At 33.5% G+C, this 26,361-nt stretch overlaps 1 protein-coding gene across 1 annotated transcript in view; it reads left to right on the forward strand.

Annotated features, from left to right (window-relative positions):
- Positions 1–26,361, forward strand: part of SCN7A (sodium voltage-gated channel alpha subunit 7) — a 63,057-nt gene that overhangs the window by 17,210 nt on the left and 19,486 nt on the right. The window contains exons 9-17 of the mRNA XM_068543951.1: positions 3,270–3,476; positions 9,466–9,562; positions 10,816–11,054; positions 12,117–12,290; positions 13,771–14,127; positions 17,576–18,013; positions 20,495–20,600; positions 22,147–22,301; positions 24,937–25,110. Of these exons, the coding sequence (XP_068400052.1) occupies positions 3,270–3,476; positions 9,466–9,562; positions 10,816–11,054; positions 12,117–12,290; positions 13,771–14,127; positions 17,576–18,013; positions 20,495–20,600; positions 22,147–22,301; positions 24,937–25,110 (1,947 nt within the window). The remainder of the gene's footprint in view (positions 1–3,269; positions 3,477–9,465; positions 9,563–10,815; positions 11,055–12,116; positions 12,291–13,770; positions 14,128–17,575; positions 18,014–20,494; positions 20,601–22,146; positions 22,302–24,936; positions 25,111–26,361) is intronic.

The raw sequence follows: 26,361 nt of genomic DNA on the forward strand, positions 1-26,361 counted from the left end.
CTGCCAGAGATCACTATACTGCTCTGTGGTCTCAGACATTTAACATTAACTAAGTAAAGAGCATTTCTAAGTACTAATTCTTTAGACAAAAAAATTGAACCTATGAGATTACCATGTATTAAGAAATTATTTGTTGAATGCCCACAATGTACTCTTTCTCTTTAATTCTCTATTTCTTCTCATTCTCCTTTAATATTCAATCAGGCTCCAGTTGTAATAGCAGAAAGCCTGCTGTTATGAGACTTGAAATCAAAATGCTGAGAGTCCTTCTTTATAACTGATGATTTGTGTGCCATAGTGTCTCAGAAGGATATAATATGTGCTCATTAAAATAGAGATTCAATTTTTCTTTTAAGAAAAGTTCCAGCACAGTGGAATATGCAGTGTCATTTCAGCAGCATAGTTAATATCGAAGGATATTAGATAAAATAAATAAATTACTTTAAATTCCAGAAGTATTTACAGTTAAAGAAGCACATTCTTTTTAAACACACACACACCATACTTTTTTTTTTTTACACCATACTTTTTATGATTGAATAAATTATGGTGTGTGTGTATGTGTGTTTACAGGCCATTAATAATGATAAGGGTAATATAATATATTTTTGGCACAAAGGTTCATAATATATTATTAAATGAAAATCAAGTAAACCAAACATGCTTGTAGTATAATTATATTTCTAGTAGAAGTACATAAAAATATTACAAGTAATTTTTTTCTTTATGCAAACTATATTTTTCTAATTTTGTAAGAGTAGTTATATTGTTATTTCCCAAAATTTTGACAAGCATCAATGCCTCCTCCACAACACTATAAACTTCTTATTTCTAAAATAATCTCATCATGTTATTCTCCTTCTAACAATCCTTCAGTGATTTCCAAATTTCTATGGGATGAAGTTCAAAGTCCATATGCATTGTCCATAGTGCCCTTTAAAATCTAGTCTCTGCATTTGTTGCCAGATTCATTTCCCAACAGTATCCCAATATATACTCTCTGCTTTATTTGAGTCAAAAAGACTTGCTGTTTCCTAAATGACCTTTTCCCATAATTTCTTGTTTCAGTGTGTGCAAATTCAAGTTTCTTCCATCTTCAGTCTCATGCCTCAGATTTATGCCTCCAAGCTATATTTCTTTTTTGAGCTTTTCCCCAACCTCTTCTTTTAGAGCTGGACATATTCTACATCAGAATTCCATGGTACCCTGTAAAAGCCTCAGGTAGTGATTATTTTAATTGCTTGTTCAGCATTTCCTCCCACTAGGAGATACACTACCTAAGAAGAAGTATTTTGTCTTATTTTAATTTTTGTATTATCAGCATCTAACACATAGAAATGCTTGATGAAATTTTAATAAACAAAAATATAAGTGAATATTTATGGGTTATGTTACTTTATATAATAGTGAATGTCTTGCCTTTTTTTTGCAGCTTTCAAAGTACGTTAGCTAATTTTCTTGGTAACATTGGTCTAAAGGAAATCCTCTCATACAACCAGTGAAATGAGAAATCAGTCTGAGAGTGCCCTGGTGCTGGAGTCTTACAGGACCTTCATCATTATTGTACTCTAAATTTTTATTGACTAGTGTAGATAAGGTTTGCTTTGATTTGGACTGGATTTTTACTCTGAGCATTGCCCTACTGAACTAAACTGACTATGGCTAGGGAAATTTGGCAATTATTCCCAAAGAGTACAGCTCATGTTTTAGAGAATATCATTCCCCGTTCATTCAACAAATATTTATTTGACCCAAGTACTCTTTGATACAGCATCAGTACGGAAATGAACAAAGCAGATTGTCAATCCTCATGGAATGGAGTTATGTTTAGCAATAGTTAACGTTTACTGCATACTTCCCATGAGCTAAGATCTTCTCATACATTGTTTCATTTGATTTTCATAACAAATCTATGACAAAGGGGTATAATTAGCCCCTATTTCCTGCTAAAATATAATAGAACTAGAATTTATATACTTTTCCATTCTAATAAGATTGTATACTTTTATTCTCCATCAGCTTCACATAGGGGAAAGAGCAAAAGTTTTGAATTCAGGCATTCCCCCACAGTTGTGAGATCTTTGTCTATCTAATTTTCATCTCTTTTCTATGTGGTAAATACCACATGAATGTTTTGCCCAGAATTAATAAAATAATAACCATAAAGTATTTATTAATGTACATGTCCTGCAGTGTACTCCATGATATCTATTACTAACTTCTGAATATACTGTAAATGACAGCCATTTAGTAGGAAAAATATTTAACCACATCCTAAACAGCTGACTCACTGGGATAATCGAGTTTATTAAAAATACCTTTAAAGAAAAACATACTATAGATTAATAAGAAATTATTTCTGACTAAATGTTAGAAGTTCGTATTAATTTGTAAACATTCTTAACTCTGTTATATCAACACTGTATTTTCTGTAAATACCTGTCTATTGATTCAAATGAATACTTAAAAATTAAAACTATTCCCATTTGTTTTCTTGAAATTTGTTCATATACTTTTAATTAATGAAGATAAATCAGTGGACTATATTTTGGATTTGTAATATCTACTTATAAATGTAAAAGTTTTCTGATATATCTTAGGTAATTATTATGAAATAAAAGCTAGTCAATGCGCAGTTTGGAAATCTACAGTTTTGTATTTTTCTATCCACAAATGACTTCATATAAGTGAATGATATGACTTTCCTTTATGATTTGTCTAGAGGTTCATCAACAAAGCAGGTATTCCGACAGATATAGAAATATTCCTGTTCCTCACCCCTTTGAATAGACCTCGTTTTGTACCTCGTTGCGATGTTTCCATAAAGTAAAGTTCAGAGGAAAGTAATCTCCAAACAGTCATTCTTTGACTTTATTACACTTCGTATAGTTAAAGATTCTACTGCAAAGTAAATAATCTTTCATATTCAGACTGTCCAGCTTTCTTTATTGAAAGATGACAGTTTTTTCCTTTCAACATGTTTACTCTGTTAATGAAGACATAAAAGTCAGGTGTTCAGCCTGAATTAATTAAATTACTAAGTTCTTCCCTGGTTTTGTACCATATATTTTGTACCTTACATATATGTCTAAATTGAAGAGCTTTCATTTACTTCTCCAGGTATAGCCAGTACTTAAACTGTCTTGTGATTACATTCCACTTATAACTAAATTATTTTCATAACAAAATTTCATTTTTCATTTTAAAATAACAGATTGCAGGAAGACAAATAATGTTTCCTCTCTGTCTTGTTTTCCACCTCTCCTTAGATCCTTTATGCTTCTGGGAAGGTTTACATGATATTTTTTGTTGTGATAAGTTTTTGGTTTGCCTTTTATATGGCAAGTTTGTTCTTAGGCATACTTGCTATCTCCTGTGAAGAAGAAAAGCAGAGAGCTGCTGAAAAAGCTAAGAAGATTGAGCCGGAACTTCAGCAGGCTTTAACGGAACTTCAAGAAGGAAATAAAGCAACAGAGGTATAGCTTTTTTAAATGCTTTCTTGCAGTCAGAGTTTATCTTCTTGGAGCATATTGTCTTCTAATAGATGCTCAATATCTGTGTGAGGTACATAAGATCATAAGTGATTTTAATAGGAGGGCTCATTTTTGCTACATAACATTCTTTCCTGAGTGTGGTGTGGTAAGAGTGACCAACATGTTTAAGATTTTATTTTTGCTCCAAAATGCATATTACTACTGCTGATAAACTATGGATATATTATATATTTTCTGAACTTGACTTCTCTTAATGCAGGTATAATTTATTAATTTAAACTTGCTTCAGACACATAAGAATTAGCTTTGGAAATTTTCAGTGTTCAACTCAAAAGTGACAGTGCCTTCCATAATTTACAAATCAGAAAGTACTAAAAGCATGGATCAAAGTATAGTACTGAAGTTGTAAAAAAAGGAAAAAATTTTACTTTATTGACTTTCTTACTCGTTCAAGAGGAAATGCACTGTGCATCCTGACCTAAGGAGTTATTCTACCTGTGGAATAATTAAATCCATGATCAGTAAAACTTAATACAGTTTTACTCTAATTTTCAATGACCTTAGTGTTGTGTTTGAATATATTTTCAGATGTTTAGCCTCATAGCAAAAGATTTGGCCCATGAATCTAAAAGTATTGACAGAAGTAACATTAAAGAAGTTGTAGAAAATTATCTTTAAAAATCTAAATTGTGCCATAAGTGTGCAGAAAAGAAGAACAGGACCTAGAAAAGCAACCAGAAGTAACTTTCTTATATTCCACAGGACCTAGCTATCTCACACCTCCTCTTAGGTTTAGAGAGGGATAGGTTTAGCTCAGTGTCCTAATACCCCTACCCAGAAGCTGTCAAGGTGTGCAGTGGGCAGAAGCCAAAGCAGCCTAAGGGGGACGGAACCCATGCCTCTTCTGAGGTGTTGCTCCCTTCCTCTGTGTTGGGAGGAGCCCCCCTGCCAAGGAGCTTGTTCTTTGGAGGGTGCTTGGCCCAAAGTGATCACAAGCAAGTCCAGTGCTCCCACCCCACTGGCCTAGTTACAGGACCCTCACTTGTGGGAAGGGAACCATGCCCTGCCTTCTTTTCCGTCCTTCTGGAATATTTATTTTTGCACTCTTAACACTTGCTAATAAAGATTGTCTACATGGGAAAAATACTCGAACTATATTTTCTAGTAGATGTAAAAAGGACAGATTGAGGGAGCAAACAAAAGATAGAAAGGAGCTATATCCAGGATCCTCTCATATAAAAAAGATAAAAAGAGCTGAGGAAAAGTAAAGGGCAAAAGATTCACTCTGGCACGTGTAGTATGGCTGGCTAAGAAGTTCATTAATACCGAAGGCCCCTGCTGGGCCAAAAAGGGGAAAATGTTAACTTCCCTTTTATATAACCCTTTCATTAAGTTGTCATCAGTAGAGAAGCTCTAGAAAAGTCATTCCACTAAAAAGTGGGGCCTGAATGATATGATATAGGATCATACCAAATGACAAGTTATTGATATGTGTATCTATGAGGTTTCAATGCATACAATTGAAAAATGAAGCAATTACAGACCATATGAAGAAAACATGTATAAAAAGAAGCTATCAAATATAGCCATCATACCACCCTTGAGGAAGTCACAGAAAAACAAATTACAAAAGCTTTCTGTCTCTAGAAATGAGTCTGAGGTCCTTCATATTGAATGATTGTAGTCTGAATGATATGTTGAATGTGTAATTTGTTTTCAAGTGGCATTTCAAATGTCAAGAGCTACACACAAATGCATTCAAGAGCACAATACTTCTCTTATTCCAGATGAGATGCCCTATTAGCTCTGCTTATGAAGAACTTAGATTATTTCCTAATTTCCCAATATCTCCATTCATTTGGCTATTTGGATCACATAAAGCCTTTCTGGTTTTAATTAAAATCTTTCAATTATAAAAGATTTCTGTTCCTGGAAGAGTACTAGAACATTTTGTCATGCAAAAGTTTTCTGGGAAAATGAGAATAAAAGTTATTTTCACAAGATGTATTTTCTTTTCCTTTTTTATTTATACATAAGAAAACACTGGACAGTGAAGAATTTAAAATGGCACATACTGAGGACCCTCTAGGTGACCAACCTGATTTAGCCCTAGACAGATTCTAATTCCAATGTTGGAATTACTGGGAAATTACATATGTGTTTCATATTCTCACATTATAAGAAAACAGTACATCATATTGGCTAAAATCAGAGTTTTGCAGTCAGATAAATATAGATTTAAGTCCATTTTAGCCACTTAATAGATGTATGATATTTGCCAAGTCTGTTAACCTTTCTAAACTTCAGCTTCTTCATCTGTAAGGTGTGTATTATAATATCTGTGTCATAGGTTGTTGTGAGATTCAAATTAAATAAACGTTTATAAAGCACTTAGCACTGCTTAGAATATACTAAGCAACTGAAAAAATGGTAATGTCTAATTATAGGAAAGACAAGAACACAACTGCAAGAAGGCACTGCCGTCCATATGGAGAATACTTGTCAATATAAAATTCTTTAAGTCTTTGACTATGTCTCCCTTTTAGGGATAATTAAAGTAATAATGATGATAATAATAGTATATAATGTTTATTGAGTGTCAACTATGTGCCAGACACATAATTAGTGTCTTCACAAATTCTCAAATTTAATCTTTATTGAGAAGTTCCAGTTACAAAGTTTGATCTATATTTATTGGTAATTGATTTCTCAACACTGAGAAAGAGAACCCATTTTTCATCACTTTACCATCATTGTTCTGGAGAATCAACACTGAAACAATATTATTTCATCAGTTACACAGTTTGTAGGTGAAACTTTCCTATGAATTGTCAGTTATTGGCAAAACCTTAGAAAAGAATGATTTATACAACTGTAGGAATATAAATATTAAAAAAAAAATTTGCCCATCTAAACTGACATCCTTATAGTTCACCTGTATAATTAAACATTATTGACAATATTCTGTATGTTAGGCATTGTATTAAGCATTGGAGATTTTAAAATTAATAAATACAAATACAGTGTCTATCATCATGAAGCTAATGGTCTAATGGGGAGATAAACTATAAAATTACTATAAAAATAAATTGTAACTTTAGGACCACCAGACGTTATGTTTCCTGATGTTAGGAAATAGGAAACATAAAACACCACAATATATTCTTGCCAAAATCCACGCTAAGTCTAATATGCCTCTAGATCTAACCATCTTTTTCCAGAGACTATAGGAAAGAGAAGAATGCATTAAATTAAACTAAAAACACATAATCTGCCAAATTAAGAATGTGGAAAATTCTACAATATAAGTGATTCAGTGTCTTTAACAAATCACATAGGCTAAATAAATTTAAAATCATGATAATCAGTAGAACTGCAAACCAAAAAAAATGCATATCATTTTGTATTTTGATTGGAACAAGTCAACTATAATAGAATGTTTCTGAGCAATGAAAGAAAATTGAGCATGGTCTGGGTCTTGGATAATATTAAGGAATTACTAATTTTGCTGATTGTGATAATGGTGTTGTGACTATCTTTTTAAAAAAGCTTATTCTGAAATTTTATGATATCTGAAATTTGATTTAAAATACTTCAGGAAAAAAGTAGGGTGAGTAATACATGAAAAATGGAAAGTATAACGTCATTAATGGTTGAAGCAACCTATTGGGTACCTGGTGAGTATTATTCTCCACTAAAAAAATTAAATGAAAATACGGGAAGTGTTAAAAAAGTGAGAAACATAGTGCTTTGAAAGCCTGTAATAAAGGATTTCTCTGAGTCAGAAAGGTTTTTATTGAGGACTTGGCACTTGAACTGAGATCTGAAGAATGAGTCCATTCTCTCTGGCAGGAGGGAATGAGTCAGGATGAGTCAGAGGATTAAAAAGGCCAGTGGGGTTGCAGTAGAGAGAGGAAGTCTGGGTCCAAGACGAACACTTCAGGTGTTCATTGCTAAATGCCAGAAGTATGACTGGGTTCTTCCTTTTTCATATCTCCCCTCCAGAGAAAATTGAAACCAGCGGTGAAAAGAATCCTAGCCCCTTCTTCCAGTTTAATTTTAATGCTGGATTGTCTAAAATTCAGGCATATGTCCTTATTAGCTCTTAAACTTCCAAAAAGGAGATTTTTGAGTCATAATCCTTTCAATTTACATTGTAAACTAGCTATATCCTGAGGAGTTGGCCAACGTATGGGCACTTATTGAGAAGTTCAACTGAGAGAAATATATTACTAGACTGATATGTGGTTTGTTCATTTTGTATCCTAAAACATATCCATAGTTCAAGCCAAATCACTAATGAGCACTGACTGTCTCAACAATAACGTTATTACTCTCCCCGCTCCACTGCTCCCCCCGTCACAGATGATGAACTTTACTGGATTGCTCTTTGTTGTAAATTCATCAAACATTGTCACCGTCACTACCAGAAGCAGCTCTGTGAGAAGTAATTCCTCGGTATTAAGAATATAGTGGAGGATATTGTTCACGATATGACAAAGTATCATCTTTATGAAGAAACACCTGGGAAATTCCTATCAGACTTTAATAACAGAAAAATTATAGTTCTGTTGGTTTTTAACTCTTGGAAATTTGGAATTATATAAATTATCACATATTTTATGTAGCCTTGTAAGTCAGCCAAGAAAATACTTTCTGGAATAAGCATTGGTTTAAATAAATAAATTAGCTTCACATCCTGAGCTTTTGCTTACTTTTTAAGTTAAAAAGAAAAAAGTGAGGCAACAGAGATCTGTAGATAAAAAGAATCTGTCGTTTTCCTGATGGAACTCAGTATGTAGTACAGTTGGTTTTTACCTCCTCTAGCTCTAGTATTTAAATTAGAAGGACTTGACTCCTACGGAGTGAGATGAATGTGATGATTCCCTTGATATCTACTCTGGGACTTCAGATAGACCTCAGCAGAACCTGCCAACCAGGGTGCTCTGGGTATGGGTTTTCAGTGAGCCTCAACCACGAATCCCCTCAGTGTTAGGGCAGCAGCAGGCCCATGCCAGTTATCTCTATTCAAAAGCTGCCTCACCTATTAAAATTTATTTACTATTTATTTCACCTATTAGGCTCACCTATTTACCAAATTAACAAGCATACAAATATTATTATTCTCTGTGTGTACCAAGTGTAAAAACTGTTGGGAGCTCTATGGTGCAATATCATCTACCCATTGCCAGTTTCTTACAGTTTAAATTCAAATACAAAATTTATACATGGCCACTAGAAACATCTGGGGCCATACTTGTGATAATCATGAATGTGTAGAACTTGTAACGTCTGCATCGAAGCCGAGGAGTTTTGAGTGCCTTTCCACTGCAAGGGTTCTTTTTAACTCTGTAGCCACATCAGCAAAACAGAGGATGTCTTAAAACCATTACTCAAGAGTCATGAGGGACGGAAAGATGTGATTCCTTTTTGGAATTATCAAATATGTTCGAACCAAAAATATCCTTTAAAATTCATTCTATTACCTGATATTACATGGGACATATTTCATCATCTCAACACCAAATAATTGATTTTATCAAGAGAGTTTACAAAGTCATAGTTAACATATCCCCAAGTAAAAAATGTAAGGTGTTAGAGAAATGTAAGGTGTTATTGTTCAGTAGCATGTTTGCCAACTGGATATTCCACAATAATTCTAAACTGTACACTGAATTCTCTGTCAAATATGGGTAGTACCACTATCATTCTCTGGTTTTCTCCTTTTATAGTTGACCTCATAATATAAAATGATTTTGTTGAGTTGCAAGTAATACGCATTCATTTTCCAAATAATCCTAAGTCAGTTTAATAATAACTATAGTGTAAAGAGTGCCAAATTATGGAACACAGAAAGGCTTTTGGAAGTAAGAATCAGCATTTTAAAGAAGGCTATAAGCCTTCTTATAGTTATAGTCTTAGATCTACAAAGGGGAGAAGCCAGTATTAGACTCATCAAATTTCTTTTTAGACCAAGACTACAGAAATAGAAATGAAGAAAAGATCATCAACTTCTATGATTACTTCTTTGGATGTGTTGGATGATACTACTATCCGACATAAAGAAGGTAAAGTAAAAAATATTTAGACACTATGGAAGGTACCATTCATATGATTCACTTTTTTAAAAATTAATTAATTAATTAATTAATTTATTTATTTATTTATTTATTTATTGGCTGTGTTGGTTCTTTGTTGCTGCCCGCGGGCTTTCTCTAGTTGCGGCGAGTGGGGGCTACTCTTCGTTGTGGTGTGTGAGCTTCTCATTGTGGTGGCTTCTCTTTGTTGCGGAGCATGGGCTCTAGGTGCGTGGGCTTCAGTAGTTGTGGCACGCGGGCTCAGTAGTTGTGGCACGTGGGCTCAGTAGTTGTGGCTCGTGGGCTCTAGGTGCGCAGGCTTCAGTAGTTTTGGCACACGGGCTTAGTTGCTCCGTGGCATGTGGGATCTTCCCAGACCAGGGCTCAAACCCGTGTCCCTGCATTGGCAGGTGGATTCTTAACCACTGCGCCATGAGGGAAGTCCCCATATGATTCACTTTTAAGGAAATCCTCCAATTTCTTCAGAATTTTAGATGATGATAACTAAAATTTAAGGAATAGCATGAGACTATTAGGATAAACAATACTTTAAAATTTCATAAGCATAGTGTTTTAAACACTGGAAAAGGAACCAAAGAGTGCCAAGGAATTTTCTTTGTTTAACACTGAAAACAACATGAAGTATTACCTTGTAACTAAAATACAGTTTGGTGTATATAACATTAACCTATTAAGGTCCTTTTTATACTTGTCTCTGCTTTTTAAATATATATAACTAGTAATCATAGACAATATGACATATAATCATATTATAATATGATACTATAATATATACTATTATATATTACATACTATAATATATAATATTATTATATTATATAGTATTATTATATTAATACTATTATATATTACATACTATAATATAATCATAGACAATAGACAATATTGAAAGACATTATTTTGTAAAGCATGTAAATCTAAAATTATAAATATACTCTCAGTTATATACCATATATATATATACCTCTTGAGAGGTACTCCTATGTTTTGATTCTAATACATAATTTGTCTCATTTTCATTTGTCTAACTCGCAAGCATGAACAAAATAGAAGAAATTTACTTTACTCTGATTTTTATTAATACAAAATATTTCTATATGCTAATTCAAAATCAGAAGTCTAGTTTCAAACCTCCCTTTGCTTGTAAAAGTCAAAAATTTCTACTAGTTAGAGCTTAAATAAACAATTAGCTAATGCATAACTTTTCTATTCTTTCATTTCAGAACTTAGAAAATCCAGGAAGAGATGCCCATTTTGTTGGTATAGATTTGCTAAAACTTTCTTGATCTGGAATTGTTCTCCCTGTTGGTTAAAGTTGAAAGAGTTTGTCCATATGATTATAAGGGACCCATTTACCGATCTTTTCCTTACCATATGCATAATTCTAAACGTACATTTTTTGGCCTTAGAACACTACCCAATGAGTTTAGAAACCAACAACATTCTCAACATTGAAAACCAGGTAAGAATCTCATTGTACATTATTTTCTTTTGCAATTTCAACTTTTTTTAGTCATCATTATCCCCGTTATTTTACTTTATAACTCCAAAATGTTGCAAATGCATTATATGAGTATTAGATGAAGTACTGTGTTCATGCTTTCTCACCTCACCTCCCCCAGCCCTGCTTTGTAAATATTCTTATCATTGAATAGATTTATAGCTAGAGTCCATTTAAATTAAATACTTCTAGCTAACTGCATGGCAGTCAGGTTAAGCAGAAATTATTTATTTCCTCTCCCTTCTCAAATATCCCATCTTTTGGTATGGTAACCCCTAGATCAAGGTAGGGCAGAGGTGAAATAACAGACACAAGTGCTTCACTGACACCTGAATTTTGAATTCTGTTACAACTGCACCTAATCTTAGACTGGAGCTTATCCTTTTGGCAAGGTATTTTTGAGATTCACCCATCTTTTTTTTCCACGTACAATACAAAAGACAAAGATTTCTATGAGTTTAAAAACAAGTCACATTCAAGCAAATATATATTGTTTAATTTCGTTTGCTTTTATTTTTTATTTTTGTTTAGTTGCTTGATACTAATACAAACAGCCAACTGCTACCAATTTTGAACTGTACATTTACTTGATACCAAAACAGTAATTTAGTTATTTCTGGCCAGTGTAGTTTTCAAAGGACAATTTCCATAGGTTTGCTTTTTTTCTGGATCATATATACTTTTGAAAAATTTCTTTTACAGTTTTAAAAATTAACTATCTTAATGTGTACTCTTTATCCCAAAAGGAACTATTCAAAATGAAAAGATTTTCACTCTCAAATATTCTTTTGTTTTCTTCTAGGATGACTTTTATTAAAGTAATTGAAGATTACACAATGTTTGACATTAGATTGTCAAACAAAACCTATGAGCCTGTACTTGTAATACAGACTCTGAAACTAATCAGATCTTGACAGAGGAAATATGAAGAAGATGGCAGTGAAAATTTACAGTTTCTGCGTGTGAGGGTTCTGATAGAGCTACTGGAATCATATTCTCATCTCTATGTTTTGTTTTATTTAGGTGTTTATTGGAATTTTCACAGCAGAAATGATTTTTAAAATAATTGCCATGCATCCGTATGGGTATTTCCAAGTAGGCTGGAACATTTATGATAGCCTAATTGTGTTCCATGGTTTGGTAGAACTTTATGTAACACATTTTCATGGACTGGCTGTTTTTCGATCATTCAGGGTGGTAAGTAGAATCCAAGACCTAAATTTTATTTTATAAAAATTCATCTCAGTTTCCTCAGACATGAAGTGGGAAGAATAGTAATACCTATCCTTTTGGTATATTGGAGGTAGTAAATGAATTAATTCATATGTATCAAGCTTAGAAAGTAACCCAGAAAAGAGTAAGTAGTCTCCAATGCTGTTGTTTGGCCCAGGCATTAAAGGAAATATGCCATATATACAGCAAATTTGAGATACTGTTTTAGAAAGCAGAGTCAGTGATACTGGGTCAGTTTTGAGAAGCAGGATAATAAGGAGTCCCAGAAGCTGAATGTAAGCCAGTGTGTAACTAAAGAATCAGATGAGTATTTCTAAATGTAGGGTAGAAAACTTTGTAAAAGAAGAATGGTCAGGCCAATAAAATGTTATTAGAAAATTATCAAGTCAGAATCACTATATGCCTGCAATGTAGGTGGTGGTAAAAGCATCAGAAAACTAGGCAAAGAAATAATGTTATTAGAATGATATTTATAGAAATGTTGGGCATTTGATAAATAATATATTGTCTCATTCTTGGTAACAAGTTGAAGGAATGTAGCAGATATCAAGAACAATTAAGTAGATTTGATCTTATCCAAATAATTCTTCAGAATCCTATCTTAAATCTTTATCCATAGGCTTGTCTAATGAGTAAGAGAAAAATATAAAAGCTGTATTTTTCAAATCTATGGATGAAACAAGACTGGGAAATACAGACAATGTAATAAAAGGTAGTGTCAAAATATCTGAAAGACTAGTAACAGACTGAATCTAAGATGATTAAGTTTTACATGGATAACTGTTAAGTCCTACCCCTGAGTCCAGAAAGCCAACTATATACCAGAAAAAGTTGAGGAAGGTATAGCACATATAAAAATAATATATGGATTTTAGATGACCCAAATATTAAGGTGATTTTGTGCCATATAAATAAAAATTTTTTAACCTGGTGAAAAGAAGTGAAATATTCGGACTAAACCTAGAATGTTATGTTTGGTCTTCCATGTTATTTTTAAAGGTAAATACACAATAGAACTGTCAATGGAATTCAGTGGAAACTGAAGACTTTTCCAGCATCATCTATATGTCAAAATGTGGGAAAATATTCAATACACTGTGAAAAACAAAACAAAGAATGGATACTTGCTTTACCAGATATTAAAACATAAAACTAGAATAATTATAATAGTGTAATATTGAATGGGAATTGACAGATCAATAGAAGAAAATATACATGGATTTACAGTAAAAAACTATAGAATATGTAAGATGTATTAACAATTGTACATAAACTGAATTTTCAGTGCTTAGTATTAATAATTCTCAAAACTGAATATTACATTAAAGACTACATATGTATATGTGTATAATGCTGATAAAAATTTTTAATGTACATTGTAATGAATAGTGACCAGATTTTTTGTTGTTTTTTTCTTATTCTGGTTTTTACATTGCTCTATCAGTTGCGAATTTTCAAATTGGGGAGATATTGGCCAACTTTCAAGATTTTGATGCTGACTCTTGGTAACTCAATGATGGCCCTGAAAGACTTGGTCCTGCTGTTGTTCACATTCATATTCTTTTCTGCTGTGCTTGGCCTGAAGCTGTTTGGTTCAAATTACAAAATATACGTCTGCAACATAGATGAAGACTGTCAACTTCCACGCTGGCACATGCATGATTTCCTCCACTCCTTCCTGAATGTATTCCGGATTCTCTGTGGAGAGTGGATAGAGACTTTATGGGATTGCTTTAAGGTAGCAGGCCAATTCAGTTGTATTCCTTTTTACATGATGGTGATTTTAGTTGGAAACTTATTGGTAAGTAATCCATGCTTTAAAATTTTCCTTGAAAAACTGATGTATTGTAGTCTGGCATTTTCACAATGTGGACTTATGGAAGCCAGTGGTCTATAACTGTGCTGTCTGATATGGTGGCCTCTAGCCACATGTGGCCATTGATCAGTTAAAATATGAGTGGTCCACTTTGAGATGTGTCATAAGTGTAAAATACCCACTGAATTTGAAGTCTTACCTCCCAAAAAAGAACGTAAATGATTTCATTAATAATTTTTATATCGAATGCATTTTGATTATAATATTTTTGATACATTTAGTTGAATAAAATATATTAGTAAAATTAATTTCACCTGTTTTTGTTTACACTTTTAGTGTGCCTACTGGAAAATTGCATATGTGATATGCATCATATCTCCATTGGATAGCACTGCTTATAACCTGCTACTCAAAGTAGCTTTGGCTTTATGGGAGATAGTTATTAATGACGACTCTCAGATCCCATCCCAGTAGTTATTAATGACGACTCTCAGATCCCATCCCAGACCTGTGGAATCAGAATCTATATTTTAACAATATCCCCAAGTGATCTGTATGCACATTAAATTTTAAGAAGCACTTAAATGTAGCACTGGTTGTCAAATTTGACTGCACATTGGAATTACCTGGGGAACTAAGAAAAATAAACTAATGTCTTGGATTCATTCCCAGAGATTCTGATTTTACTGGTATGTGGACATAGCCTGGTCATCAGGATTTTTCTTTTTAAATCCTCATTTGATTAAATTGTGCAGCAAAGTTGGAAAACCACTGATCTATAAAACTGTTATGCATTCACTAAAAGGAAATGCTTTCACTTTTAAATTTCCAGTAATTGGAGTGATATTACCTTTTACTTCTTCTAAGAAAAAAATGGCTTATAAGACAAAATCGTTCTTTTGGAAAAAAAAACAGGAAAAAAAAGAGACTCAATATTTACTTTTTATTCCTAAGTCATAGAGGTCAAGCACATCTCCCAAAAGGTGGGGGAAAAAAATCACAGGTTAGACTCCATTGTATCAGCACATTTCCTCATTGCTTCTATTTACCCTGGGCATACTCCTGTCATATGCACACATTGGCATTATGTTTAATTGTTCATGTACTTGTCTATCTTCCTTATTAAACTGTAAGCTCCATGAAGGAAGGGATCATGAGTCCTCCTATTAATCTTTTAAGAGACTAGGCTATTTTTAATTCAGAGCGCACTTAAACAAAGCAGTAGCATTTTACAGTGTTATAAAGTTCTTTCTTTATATCACGGTTCCAGAGCATTTTGAACTTAATTTTCAGCCTTTTAACGCTCTTATTGTATATGTATATATGCATATATATGCATATATATATATATGCATATATATATATATATATATATATATATGGGGGAAGTGTGTGTGTCTAAGATATAAGAAATCTTACATTGTAAGCTCTTAAATATACAGTTGCTGTAGCATAATTTTTCCTTCTTCAAATCCTGGCACAAAAATCTATTCTTTCATTCATTCCATAATTAACTAATTTTTCAACAAATATTTTTTTATCATGTACTTTGTGCCTAGCATTGTGCTGGTTGTCTATTTAAGAGAAAACATGGTTTCTACTCATATGAAGCTTATAGTCATGAAATTCTTACTAAACACCCTTTTCATTTTTCTCACCGTGGACAATACTTAACCAAACAAAGGAAAAAGAAACAACCAACTACCTTAAATTATACTTGGTCTTTTCCTTTGTCCTTTGAGAATGATAGAGATGCTAATAGTCTAGTTCCTACAAGGGCCATGGAGCCCCTGCCCAGATTATCTGTAAATAAGCCTTAATGTCAAAATGGGACACTAGTGGGAGAACAGTCAAACTATTCTGGGGGTATTGGCATTCAATTACTGTCTTTTTAGTTTTTTTTTTTTTCCATTGAGATTCTGTCATTGTAGGTTATAGAAAATATATGTTAGTTGTTCAGATGATCTTACCTGCAAGAAATTTCCAATGCTGAGCCATCTTATACCCTCCGTTTTATTGCTACACCAAAACTATGGTTACGATTATGATGATTTATTTGATGACTTTATTATCTGCAAAAATATTTTGACTTTTCCATGAGTGAGTCTCATTTGAGCTTTCTCTATTCCTAAGTGTTAAAAAGATCTGGGTATTGAGAAGTAAAAGTAATTCATTAGACACGAACACGATTTGGTGGGTACTTCATAATATTTTAGGTGTATATGTGCATGAGAAACAGTAATTATCAGAGTGCTTGAGAATTCACCTCTTCACATAGATCCAAAATTCTGAAAGATATTTTAACAAATGAATGCTGCAGATCTTCATATACTTAGCTATTTTATTTTATGTACACATAAATTGTCAGTATAAGTATTTTTAAGAGTAGATCTTAATATATGAAGAAATCAGAAATACAAGCAGGAAAATGTTATGTAAGTTAAATACATGTTATTACACATAATGTATAACATTTGAACCTTTCCCTTTAAAAATAATATGTAAAGCATAAAGTAAATTAAATCTTCAAAAGCTCAAATCATAAAGTAAATTAAATCTTCAAAAGCTCAAATATCTGAAGAGAAGAGAGAAAACTGCCAGAATAGACAAGATGCTCAAATTACTACTTTAAGTCTAAGAGAATAATCAATATAAATCTCCAACACTAGAATCTAAAATTATAATCTATACCCTACAACAACAAACAAAATAAAAATCTGATTCTCTGGAAAATGTACATGCCTTGATCTTATTTCTCAGTGATAGTAAAAGTCGAAATACACACTATCCTCGAATTCAAAATAACTTGCAAATATTAGGAATGATTCTTCCATCACTCATCTCTTTCTTATTTGACCAAATTTATTATCACAGAGAATCAATTAACCTACCCAATCCCTGTGCTTGCACATCACAAGGAAAGTTAGATGTGGGCTTCAGAACCAGGGATAGCTCTCTCCCCATGAGATTCCTCATGGGTTTGCAGAACCCGTGAAGATGTCATTACACATCTTCCTGGGCTAGGGCTAAAGTGAAGTCAGCCATCTGGAGTAGCAATTCATTTTCTCACCTTGGGAAAGTTAACCTGGCTTAGTGAAAAAAAACAAACTTTGGAATAAGATAGACTTATGTTCAACCTGTGTGATCTTTGATACTTAGCATCTGTAAGCTTTGTGGTTTTCATCTGTAAAAGAGAAACAAATGATATTTCATAGAATATTGTGACCTTGAGATGAGTTCTGGCTATACAAACCACTAACACAGCACCTGGCCCACTGTAGATGAACAAAAACTGAATAGCCTAAATAGCATTGTAGTGTGTATGCTGTTTTCAAATCTCAGGTCAGCTTTTTTAAAAGATTATTTTGTTGCTGTTGTTTGAAAGGAAACAAAAAAATGAGATGCATTTAACCTCGTTTACTTCCTCATTCAGATACTTTACCTGTTTCTGGCATTGGTCAGCTCATTTAGTTCATACAAGGCTACAACAACTGAAGAGAATGATGAAGCAAAAAATCTCCAGCGTGCAATGGCAAGGATTAAAAAAGGAATAAATTATGTGCTTTCTAAAATATTATGCAAAAACCAAAATGTTCTAGAGGAAACAATGGACAATGTAAGTGATATATATGTTAAAGAGAATATTTCTGACCATACTCTCTCTGAATTGAGCAACACCCAAGATTTCCTCAAGGATAAGGATAAAAGCAGTGGCACAGAGAAAAACACAATGACCGAAAATGGGAGTCAGTCACTTATCCCCAGTCCCAATGTCTCAGAAACTGTACCAATTGCGTCAGAAGAATCTGATATAGAAAATCTGGACAATAAGGAGATTCAGAGCAAGTCAGGTGATGGAAGCAGCAAAGAGGTAAGTTGTTTTAATATCATGATTTCTTATTTTTGATTGATGGCATTGTTGATAAGGAAGTGAAGCAGTGCTGAAGTTCCAGAGTTAGATTACCCATTCAATTCAATGATTCCTGATTTTCTGCTGCTGATCAAGTTTCTTAAACTTTCTAAGCTTCAGTTTCCTCGTCTGTAAATGAGGATAAACTTGTATCTATTTCTTAGAGGAGATAGAAAGATTAAGAAAAATAGTTCAATAGTGCATAGAATAATGCCCATATATAGTAAGCACTTAGTAAACATCAGATAATATAAATATAATAGTCTGTCTGTTAATGAGCAAGCAGCATGGGGTGATGAAAAGCATATTGAAGAAACCTACATTTTTAAAATCTATTTGTATTATTGGAGAAATCACCAAACTCTCCTGGGCTTTATCATGTTTAAAATATAAGATGGGACTAGAAGAGTGCTAAAAGTTACTTTCTTGCTTGCTAAAATTTTAAGATTCTTGTCAGTTCATTTCTGCAACATATTATAACATATATAATTGAGTGGACTAAAAGAACAAAGGAAAAAACCACCAGTTTGAATTGTGAACATTTTGCAACTTTATAAACGCGGGGTGGTGGGGGAGAAGGGTCATATTCAAAGAAGGGCAGATACTGCTATTCACTTAGCTTTTAAAATGTATAACCTACGGGATACAGTCTGTCTTCATTTGCAAGCAGCATAATGTGTTAGTAGGAGCTATCATTTAATACAAAGCTACATCTATAGAGATCACATCTGCACTGTGAGCCACTTGCATTGGACTTCACTGGAGAATCGTTTTAGTTCATTCACTGGCATGGAGAAGGGCAGAGAATATCTTTTTCCAGGTCCCCAAAGTCTCTGCCACCATCTTATCTCCCAGACCTCTTCTGGCTTGGCAGCTGCTCTCTGCAATAAATTATCAAATTGGCCTTCTAAAAGGAATTAAGTTTCAATTATTCAAAGTCCTTCTAGTTTCTAGTGCAGGCATCTTTGTTTCCGAGAATCATTTTCACTCCTTATTACACCCCATATTCTCGGGTTCATTTTCCTTTAATTAATACCATTATTAGAAAATGAAAAGTATTCTTCTCCAGCACACTTCTATGTCTTCACTTAAATATTTATGAATATTTATAGAGTGCTAGCTGATTTTATTTAAACTATAACAACACTATAAGGCATGTACTACCATCCATTTCTCAGTAAAATTACTATTTATCACAGCACATCATGTGGAAATGGGAAACTTCTTGCCAATCTCATTAGAAAGTTGGAGATATGAAAATACATAGGAAAGATGGAAATTAATATAACTGTAAATGTTGAAGTTTCAGAAGTTGTCATTTAAGCTGCATAATTATTTGGTCTTGTTGATTGGTTAACTACTCAAAGAAGATTTATTCATTTATGTATTTCGTTATATATTTATAACACTTTCCAGATTATGTAGCCCAAGAGCACTTAGGATGTTGATCTACCAAAAGCCAAAGATGAAATATAAAAATTACATGTGCTCTGATAATTCAGAGATTCATACTCTTCTTTCTTTGGTATTTAAACTTTCATATTTTATTACAAATATATAACTATATAAATTTCATAAAAATAACAAAATTTAAATCAGATTTTGAAACTTGTTTTTTCCATAATGTAGCAATATATATTGGCCATTAAATAATCTTTTACTAAAATGATTTATAATTTTGAATCTTAATTGATTTATTTATAAATTTAGAATAATAAGTACTCACACAGTTTTGGGAAAATGTCATCAAATAATTTATGTGCAAGGGTTTTAAAAACTCTAATAAAGCATTTAAATATAAAATGTATAATTTTCAATTATTGAATGCTCAAACATTATATAATATTAATTTATTTATTGTCTACTCACAAATCAGTGTGTTGCTATACCCTTATTTTATCAATAATAGAATATAAAGGGAAATGAAATAATTTTTCAAAAGATTTGCTTATTTAAGAGTAATATCCTGCTGGATATTTTATTTTTTTAATTGAGCACCATGATGTCTTACAATTGACTGTATATGGTTTAAAGCAAACAAAACTTCTAATTTTATGTCCTTGACACTTACTGTGCAAAAGACAAAGAGGTAGAACAAAATATTTATAATTTTCTTTTTTATATATTCTACCTAGATCTTTCCTTTCAGAAATTTGAGATAGCCTGCACATCTTTTAGAACAGTGTTATTAACTATATGTTAATTTTAATCTAAAAATTATTTTATCTTAAATTAATTTTTTAAATATTTTTTTAAAACTTCAAGTCCCAGAGATATGTATGCATTTTAATATCAATTATGAAATTGGCCTGAAGTCTTTTACGCCTGACAGTAGTCTTTCTGTACATAATTTTTCTTTTTTCTGAAAATAAAATAAACTTTAACTACAGTGAGTAAATGAAACTTTAATCACAGCTTTCTTGGTGGGATTTTACTTTTCAGAAGGTAAAGCAATTTAGCTCATCTGAATGCAGTACGGTTGATATTGCTATCTCTGAAGAAGAAGAAATGGTCTATGAACGTGGAAAACCAAAGCGTCTTAAAAACGGTAAGAAAAAAATTAATTCCTTTGAAAATTGTATTGAACTTAGACTAAATTTCTCTTAACCTAAATAATACTATTGAATACACTTTTAATTTTAAAGAGTTTATTAACTTGACTAAGGAATACACACACATGAACATGTTTGTGTGCATGCACATGTGCACATGCCCATATGAATCCTGATAGAAACTTACAATGAATATCAAAGAAAAAGTCAGTATTTGGAAAAGAGAGAAAGGGCCTACTTCCTAGGGAGTCTAATGAAGTAGTTAAGAGTGTTGGTTCTGAAATCAGACAGCCTGAGTTCATATGCCAGCCCACCATTTACTAGCTTTTACTTACCCTCTCTCTGGCTCATTTCCTAACATGTGAAACGAGAATAATAATAAGACTTCATGGGATTATTAAAAAGATTAAATTAGTGTACGTGTGTGTGTTTTTATAACTCGTGGAATGGGGTCATTATTTAAAATACTCATAGGAAAACAAATCACGTAATGGTCATGTATTTATATATTCCACATGAATATTAAGAAATGTACAGGGCTTCTGTCAGTTGACTGACTCACTAGATATGTAGCATGCACCCCTCAATGACTTATAATTCAAATTAGTTTCCTAACAAGATTAACAAATAACTGTAGGTTCTGAACATTTGAAATCACTGGAAATCATCAAAATGGTAATTGCTAAATGTTCAAATTCCTATATTCAAAAATAAGAATCCGCTCTCGGTAGCTTGAGTTATAGCACTTGTATCATACAAGACCAGGGAGGAAACATCTTCTATATTTTTCTGACCAAAGATGTATAAATTGACTCTAGGTAAAATTCTATAAAATTCTAAAATGTGTTGACTTTAAACTCCACCCACCTCCATTCTTCATTCTCTTACCTGTTAATCATACCCTTCTCAAGCCTCACGTTTTCCTTATGCTAACTCTCTTGACGAGAAGGTAGAATTCAACCTCATACACCAGTAACCCACCCACAAATTACTCCATAATCCAAGCTTAGCTCCTTAAATAGTCTCAAGCAAAATTTCCATTCCCATGCCACCTAAGAGCTGGGATCAATTTAATTTATTTAACTGATATTATACCTCTTACTATGTCATAAATATTTGTATATTTAAATGGAAATGCTTGTTATGCCATGTGAGTCTTCAGAGAATGACTTTTCAGGCATTATACAAAAATGTAGTAATCAGAAGATGGTGTGTGTGTGTCTTGTGTGTATGTGTGTGTGTGTTTTGTAGGAGTGGAGGTGAGTTCTATTCTCAGACTCTACCCAGCAGGGTAAGAGGATGTTCTACGTCATCTCTTCCTTTCACAATTTATTTCCTCCTACTGTTACCAAACTCACAAGTTAAGTTTTTCTTTTTTTCCTCAGTGATTGCAGTGGTCACTACAATAGAGGTAAAAATCAAATATTTATGTCAGAAACCACCTATATTAGACTGTAAATAAATACTTGCTAAGACATTTGGAATGTTTACTTTTTCATGAGTTTTCTAGATTTCTGTTCTTAATAGTTTCATTCTTGACAGGTTATGGACGAAGATCTTCATCTGCTCAAATCAGCAGAGACTCCAAGAAAGGAAAAATGTGGCAGAACATAAGGAAAACTTGCTGCAAAATAGTAGAAAACAGTTGTTTTAAGTGTTTCATTGGCCTTGTCACTCTGCTCAGCACAGGTGCTCTGGTAAGTGAGAGTTCATATTTTTATGGAAAAAAAATGCATCATGAGTCTACATTCATGAAGTCACCATGCCAAATCATTTTTCCCCAGAATACTTATTATAGCACCAAATTTCATATTCTAGGATTTTAGTTTTGGAAGACATATATTACAGTTTCTTAGAGAGTCTGTATATGCCTCATTCAATATTAAATAAATAATATAATTTCAAAATATATGAATGATAGCAGGAAAAAAGAATGTTAATAAATACCCAATTTTTCTTATTGTAATAAAGTTTAATAAAATGCACATATTGGGCTAGTACTTTGTTACCTGTTCCATTGGAAAGAGAAATATTGCATTTACTTTTTAAAATAATTAATTAATTAATTAACCAATTTTTGGCTGCTTTGGGTCTTCGTTGCTGCACGCGGGCTTTCCCTCTAGTTGAGGCAAGCAGGGGCTACTCTTCATTGCAGAGCGCGGGCTTCTCATTGCAGTGGCTTCTCTTTGTTGCGGGCTCTAGGCGCATGGGCTCAGGAGTTGTGTCTCGAGGGCTCTAGAGCACAGGCTCAGTAGTTGTGACGGACGGGCTTAGTCGCTCCGCAGCATGTGGGATCTTTCTGGACCAGGGCCCAAACCCGTGTCCCCTGCATCGGCAGGCGGATTCTTAACCACTGTGCCACCAGGGAAGTCCCTGCACATACTTTTAAGAACCTCTGAACTACAAATATATTTACCCATTGACCCAAGAAGCTTAATTCAGGAAAATTATCTTAAAATCTTCACACGTATTAAATGCATTTACAAGGCTATGCACTGAAGAATTTTTTGTAGTAGCAAAAGATTGAAAAACAAAAAGAAACCATATTAGGTGACTGTTTAAATATGCTATGGTACAGTCATCCAATGGGATACTGTGCAGTTACCTAGAAAATACAAGAGCTGTCCGCATGCTGATATTGCAATTCCCCAGGATATGGTAATAAGTGAAAAAAAGAAAGAATAAAGTGCACAGCATGCTACATTTTATGTAAGAAAGGGAGAAAAATAGAATGTATATTGATATTTGCTTGTGTTTGATTGAAGAAGATCAAAGAATGATACACAAGAAATAGTTAATCGTGAGATGCACAAAACAGAGAAGATGGAGTCATGGTTGGGAACCAGACTTTGTACTGCAAATATTTTTTTTTTTTTTTTTTTTGGCTGTGTTGGGTCTTCGTTTCTGTGCCAGGGCTTTCTCTAGTTGCGGCGAGCAGGGGCCACTCTTCATCGCGGTGCGCGGACCTCTCACTATCGCGGCCTCTCTTGCTGCGGAGCACAGGCTCCAGACGCGCAGGCTCAGTAATTGTGGCTCACGGGCCCAGCCGCTCCGCGGCATGTGGGATCTTCCCAGACCAGGCCTCGAACCCGTGTCCCCTGCATTGGCAGGCGGACTCTCAACCACTGCACCACCAGGGAAGCCCTGCAAATATTTTTAAAGTAAACTTTATACTGACATTTAGCACACATACTGAAAAGCATGCAAATCATAAGTGTATAGCATAAAAGATTTTCACCAAGTGAATGTACCTATGTAACCATCACCTGGCTTGAGAAATAGAATGCTCCCAGGGCTCCAGAACCATACTCTGACCCCTAACAGTTATTTCTTCATTCCATGTGGATAGCCAGTATGTGGACTTCAACTGCCACAGATTGGTTTTGCCTATTTTTTAATGTTTTAATTGAAATAGAGGCTTCTGTATATCTTTTTATATTATTTCACATTATATACCTATTCAGTAAGTAAATACATGTAATGAATAAAGTCCTTTAAAATAACTTTGGATGATATTTATAATCTGCTTTTATAAACACTTTTACTCCATAATTCGTTCAAGTCGGCAATTCTCTTATTTTATATTTACTTTTATTTAACAATAGGTTTTTAAGAATCACACCATTCTTTACCGAAGATTATTTTCATCCTTGTTTAATCTTTGACCTCAAATGCACTTTGAAACAAGTCTGCCTGAGGTTATTGATACTTTATTGCCTTTTTTTCAGTGCTAAAAAAATACTGTGAAATCGCTTTGAATGACATTATCAGAATTTGCTTCCTTCACGGTAAAATTGAGGTTGATCTATTAAAACTGAGAAACTTTAGAAAAACAGTATAGTTTTATTTCATATTCATGTGTTTCCAATGGTTTATCTGACAAGCTTTGTGACTTTTTCATGTAATAGCAGCATGGATTTCTGAAAACACAGGTTTGGGGGGGTTTGTTTCTTTGTTTGTTTATCTCTGCTCCTTTATTCTCAATAGCATATATCTATGAGATGGCTATGTGGAATTAGAGACAAGAACCAGGTCAGATGTGACTAAAGATTCCACCTCTTACGTTTGATTAACTGATTTGAGAATGGCTTTTCAGATCACTAATTAGAACACAATTTGGAGGTTCTGGAATCAATGAATGATGTCTGCTACAGGCATGGGATCAGAAAACGGATGTGGATTGTGTGAATAAATCCAAACCAAGTGAACAAGCCCTTGAGACTACAACCTATGACAATGCTCACCATCTAGAGATGGGATTTCATTCCCCTCTATGCCAAAAGAGCTTGTAGAAATGACATGTACACTAATCCTTAAATTTTTTACCCACAGGCTTTTGAAGATATATATATTGATCAGAGGAAGACTATTAAAATCTTATTAGAATATGCTGACATGATCTTCACTTACATCTTTATTCTGGAAATGCTTCTAAAGTGGATGGCATATGGTTTTAAAGCCTATTTCACTAATGGCTGGTATCAACTAGACTTCATGGTTGTTATTGTACGTATTTTAAAGAAAAAATTTAAAGGCTATTTGATTTACTCTTCCTTCTTTACTCTGACTTACTCTTCCATTTACTTATATCTTTCTTTTCCCTCTATACATTTTCAGTCACCAACATCCCATATTTCTTCATATGTAATGCTTCACATCCATCCTTTTATTTTCATTCTAAAATTTGAACAGTTCATTACTTAACTCCTGGATTCTTCTAATCATTGCCTATAAACCTGCTGCTAATTAGAATAGGCTTACTGCAGAATATCTTGAAAATATCAGCATTCTAAAATATTTAGATTGGCTCTACCTTTAAATCATACATTTAAAATTAGACTACTTATCATTACCTTCACCAGTACCACACTGATCCAAGCTACCAGAACTGCCCATTTGTATCACTGCAGTAGATTCCAAGCTGAGATCCTTGCTTCCACCACTGCACACCTTTGTTCTCCTCTCCACATAGCAACCACGTATGTTGTACTGTTGTAAAATGAAACTCAGTTCAAGTCACTTTTCTTGAAATCCTCCAATAAACACCCCTCACACGTAGTAAAAGCTACAGTCTTTGCAATCAAAGGCCTACAAGTGTCTACATGATCCAGTCTTATTTCCTGCTACTCTCCCTTTCCCCCATCCTGGTCTATATACTGCTCCACCAGCACCGGAATTCTTGAAGTTCAAAAACCATGCCAAAATTACTTCTATCTTAGTGCCTTTGCACTTATTCTTCCTTCCACCTGAAACTTTTGCTGGCTCACCTCATTTATGTCTGCTGAAAAGAAACTTGAAGTTAGGTCTTTCTGCACTACCATATTTAAAACTGCAACCACTACAATACTCCTTTGTGCTTTCTCTGCTTTCTTCATTTCCTATTAATATTATATTGGGTTGGCCAAAAAGTTCCTTCGGTTTTTAAGTAAAAATAAAAGACACATTTTTCATTTTCACCAAGAACTTTATTGAACAACATATTCACCCTTCTGTTCCACTACTTTCTGCCGTTTTTCAGGCAACTTCATAATTCCATCTTCCCAAAACTTTTTATCTTTTTGAGCAAAGAACTGTTCTAGGTGCCTTTTACAGTCTTCCAGGGAATTGAAATATTTTCCATTAAGAGAAATTTGTAAAGACCAAAATAAATGGAAATCCAAAGGTGCAATGTCTGGTGAATATAGCGGGTGAGTCAGAACTTCCCAGCCAAACCATAATAGTTTTTGTCTGGTCATCAAAGAAACATGTGGTCTTGCA

The sequence above is a fragment of the Eschrichtius robustus genome, chromosome 5 (genome assembly GCF_028021215.1).
Source record: "Eschrichtius robustus isolate mEscRob2 chromosome 5, mEscRob2.pri, whole genome shotgun sequence".
NCBI lineage: Eukaryota > Metazoa > Chordata > Mammalia > Artiodactyla > Eschrichtiidae > Eschrichtius > Eschrichtius robustus.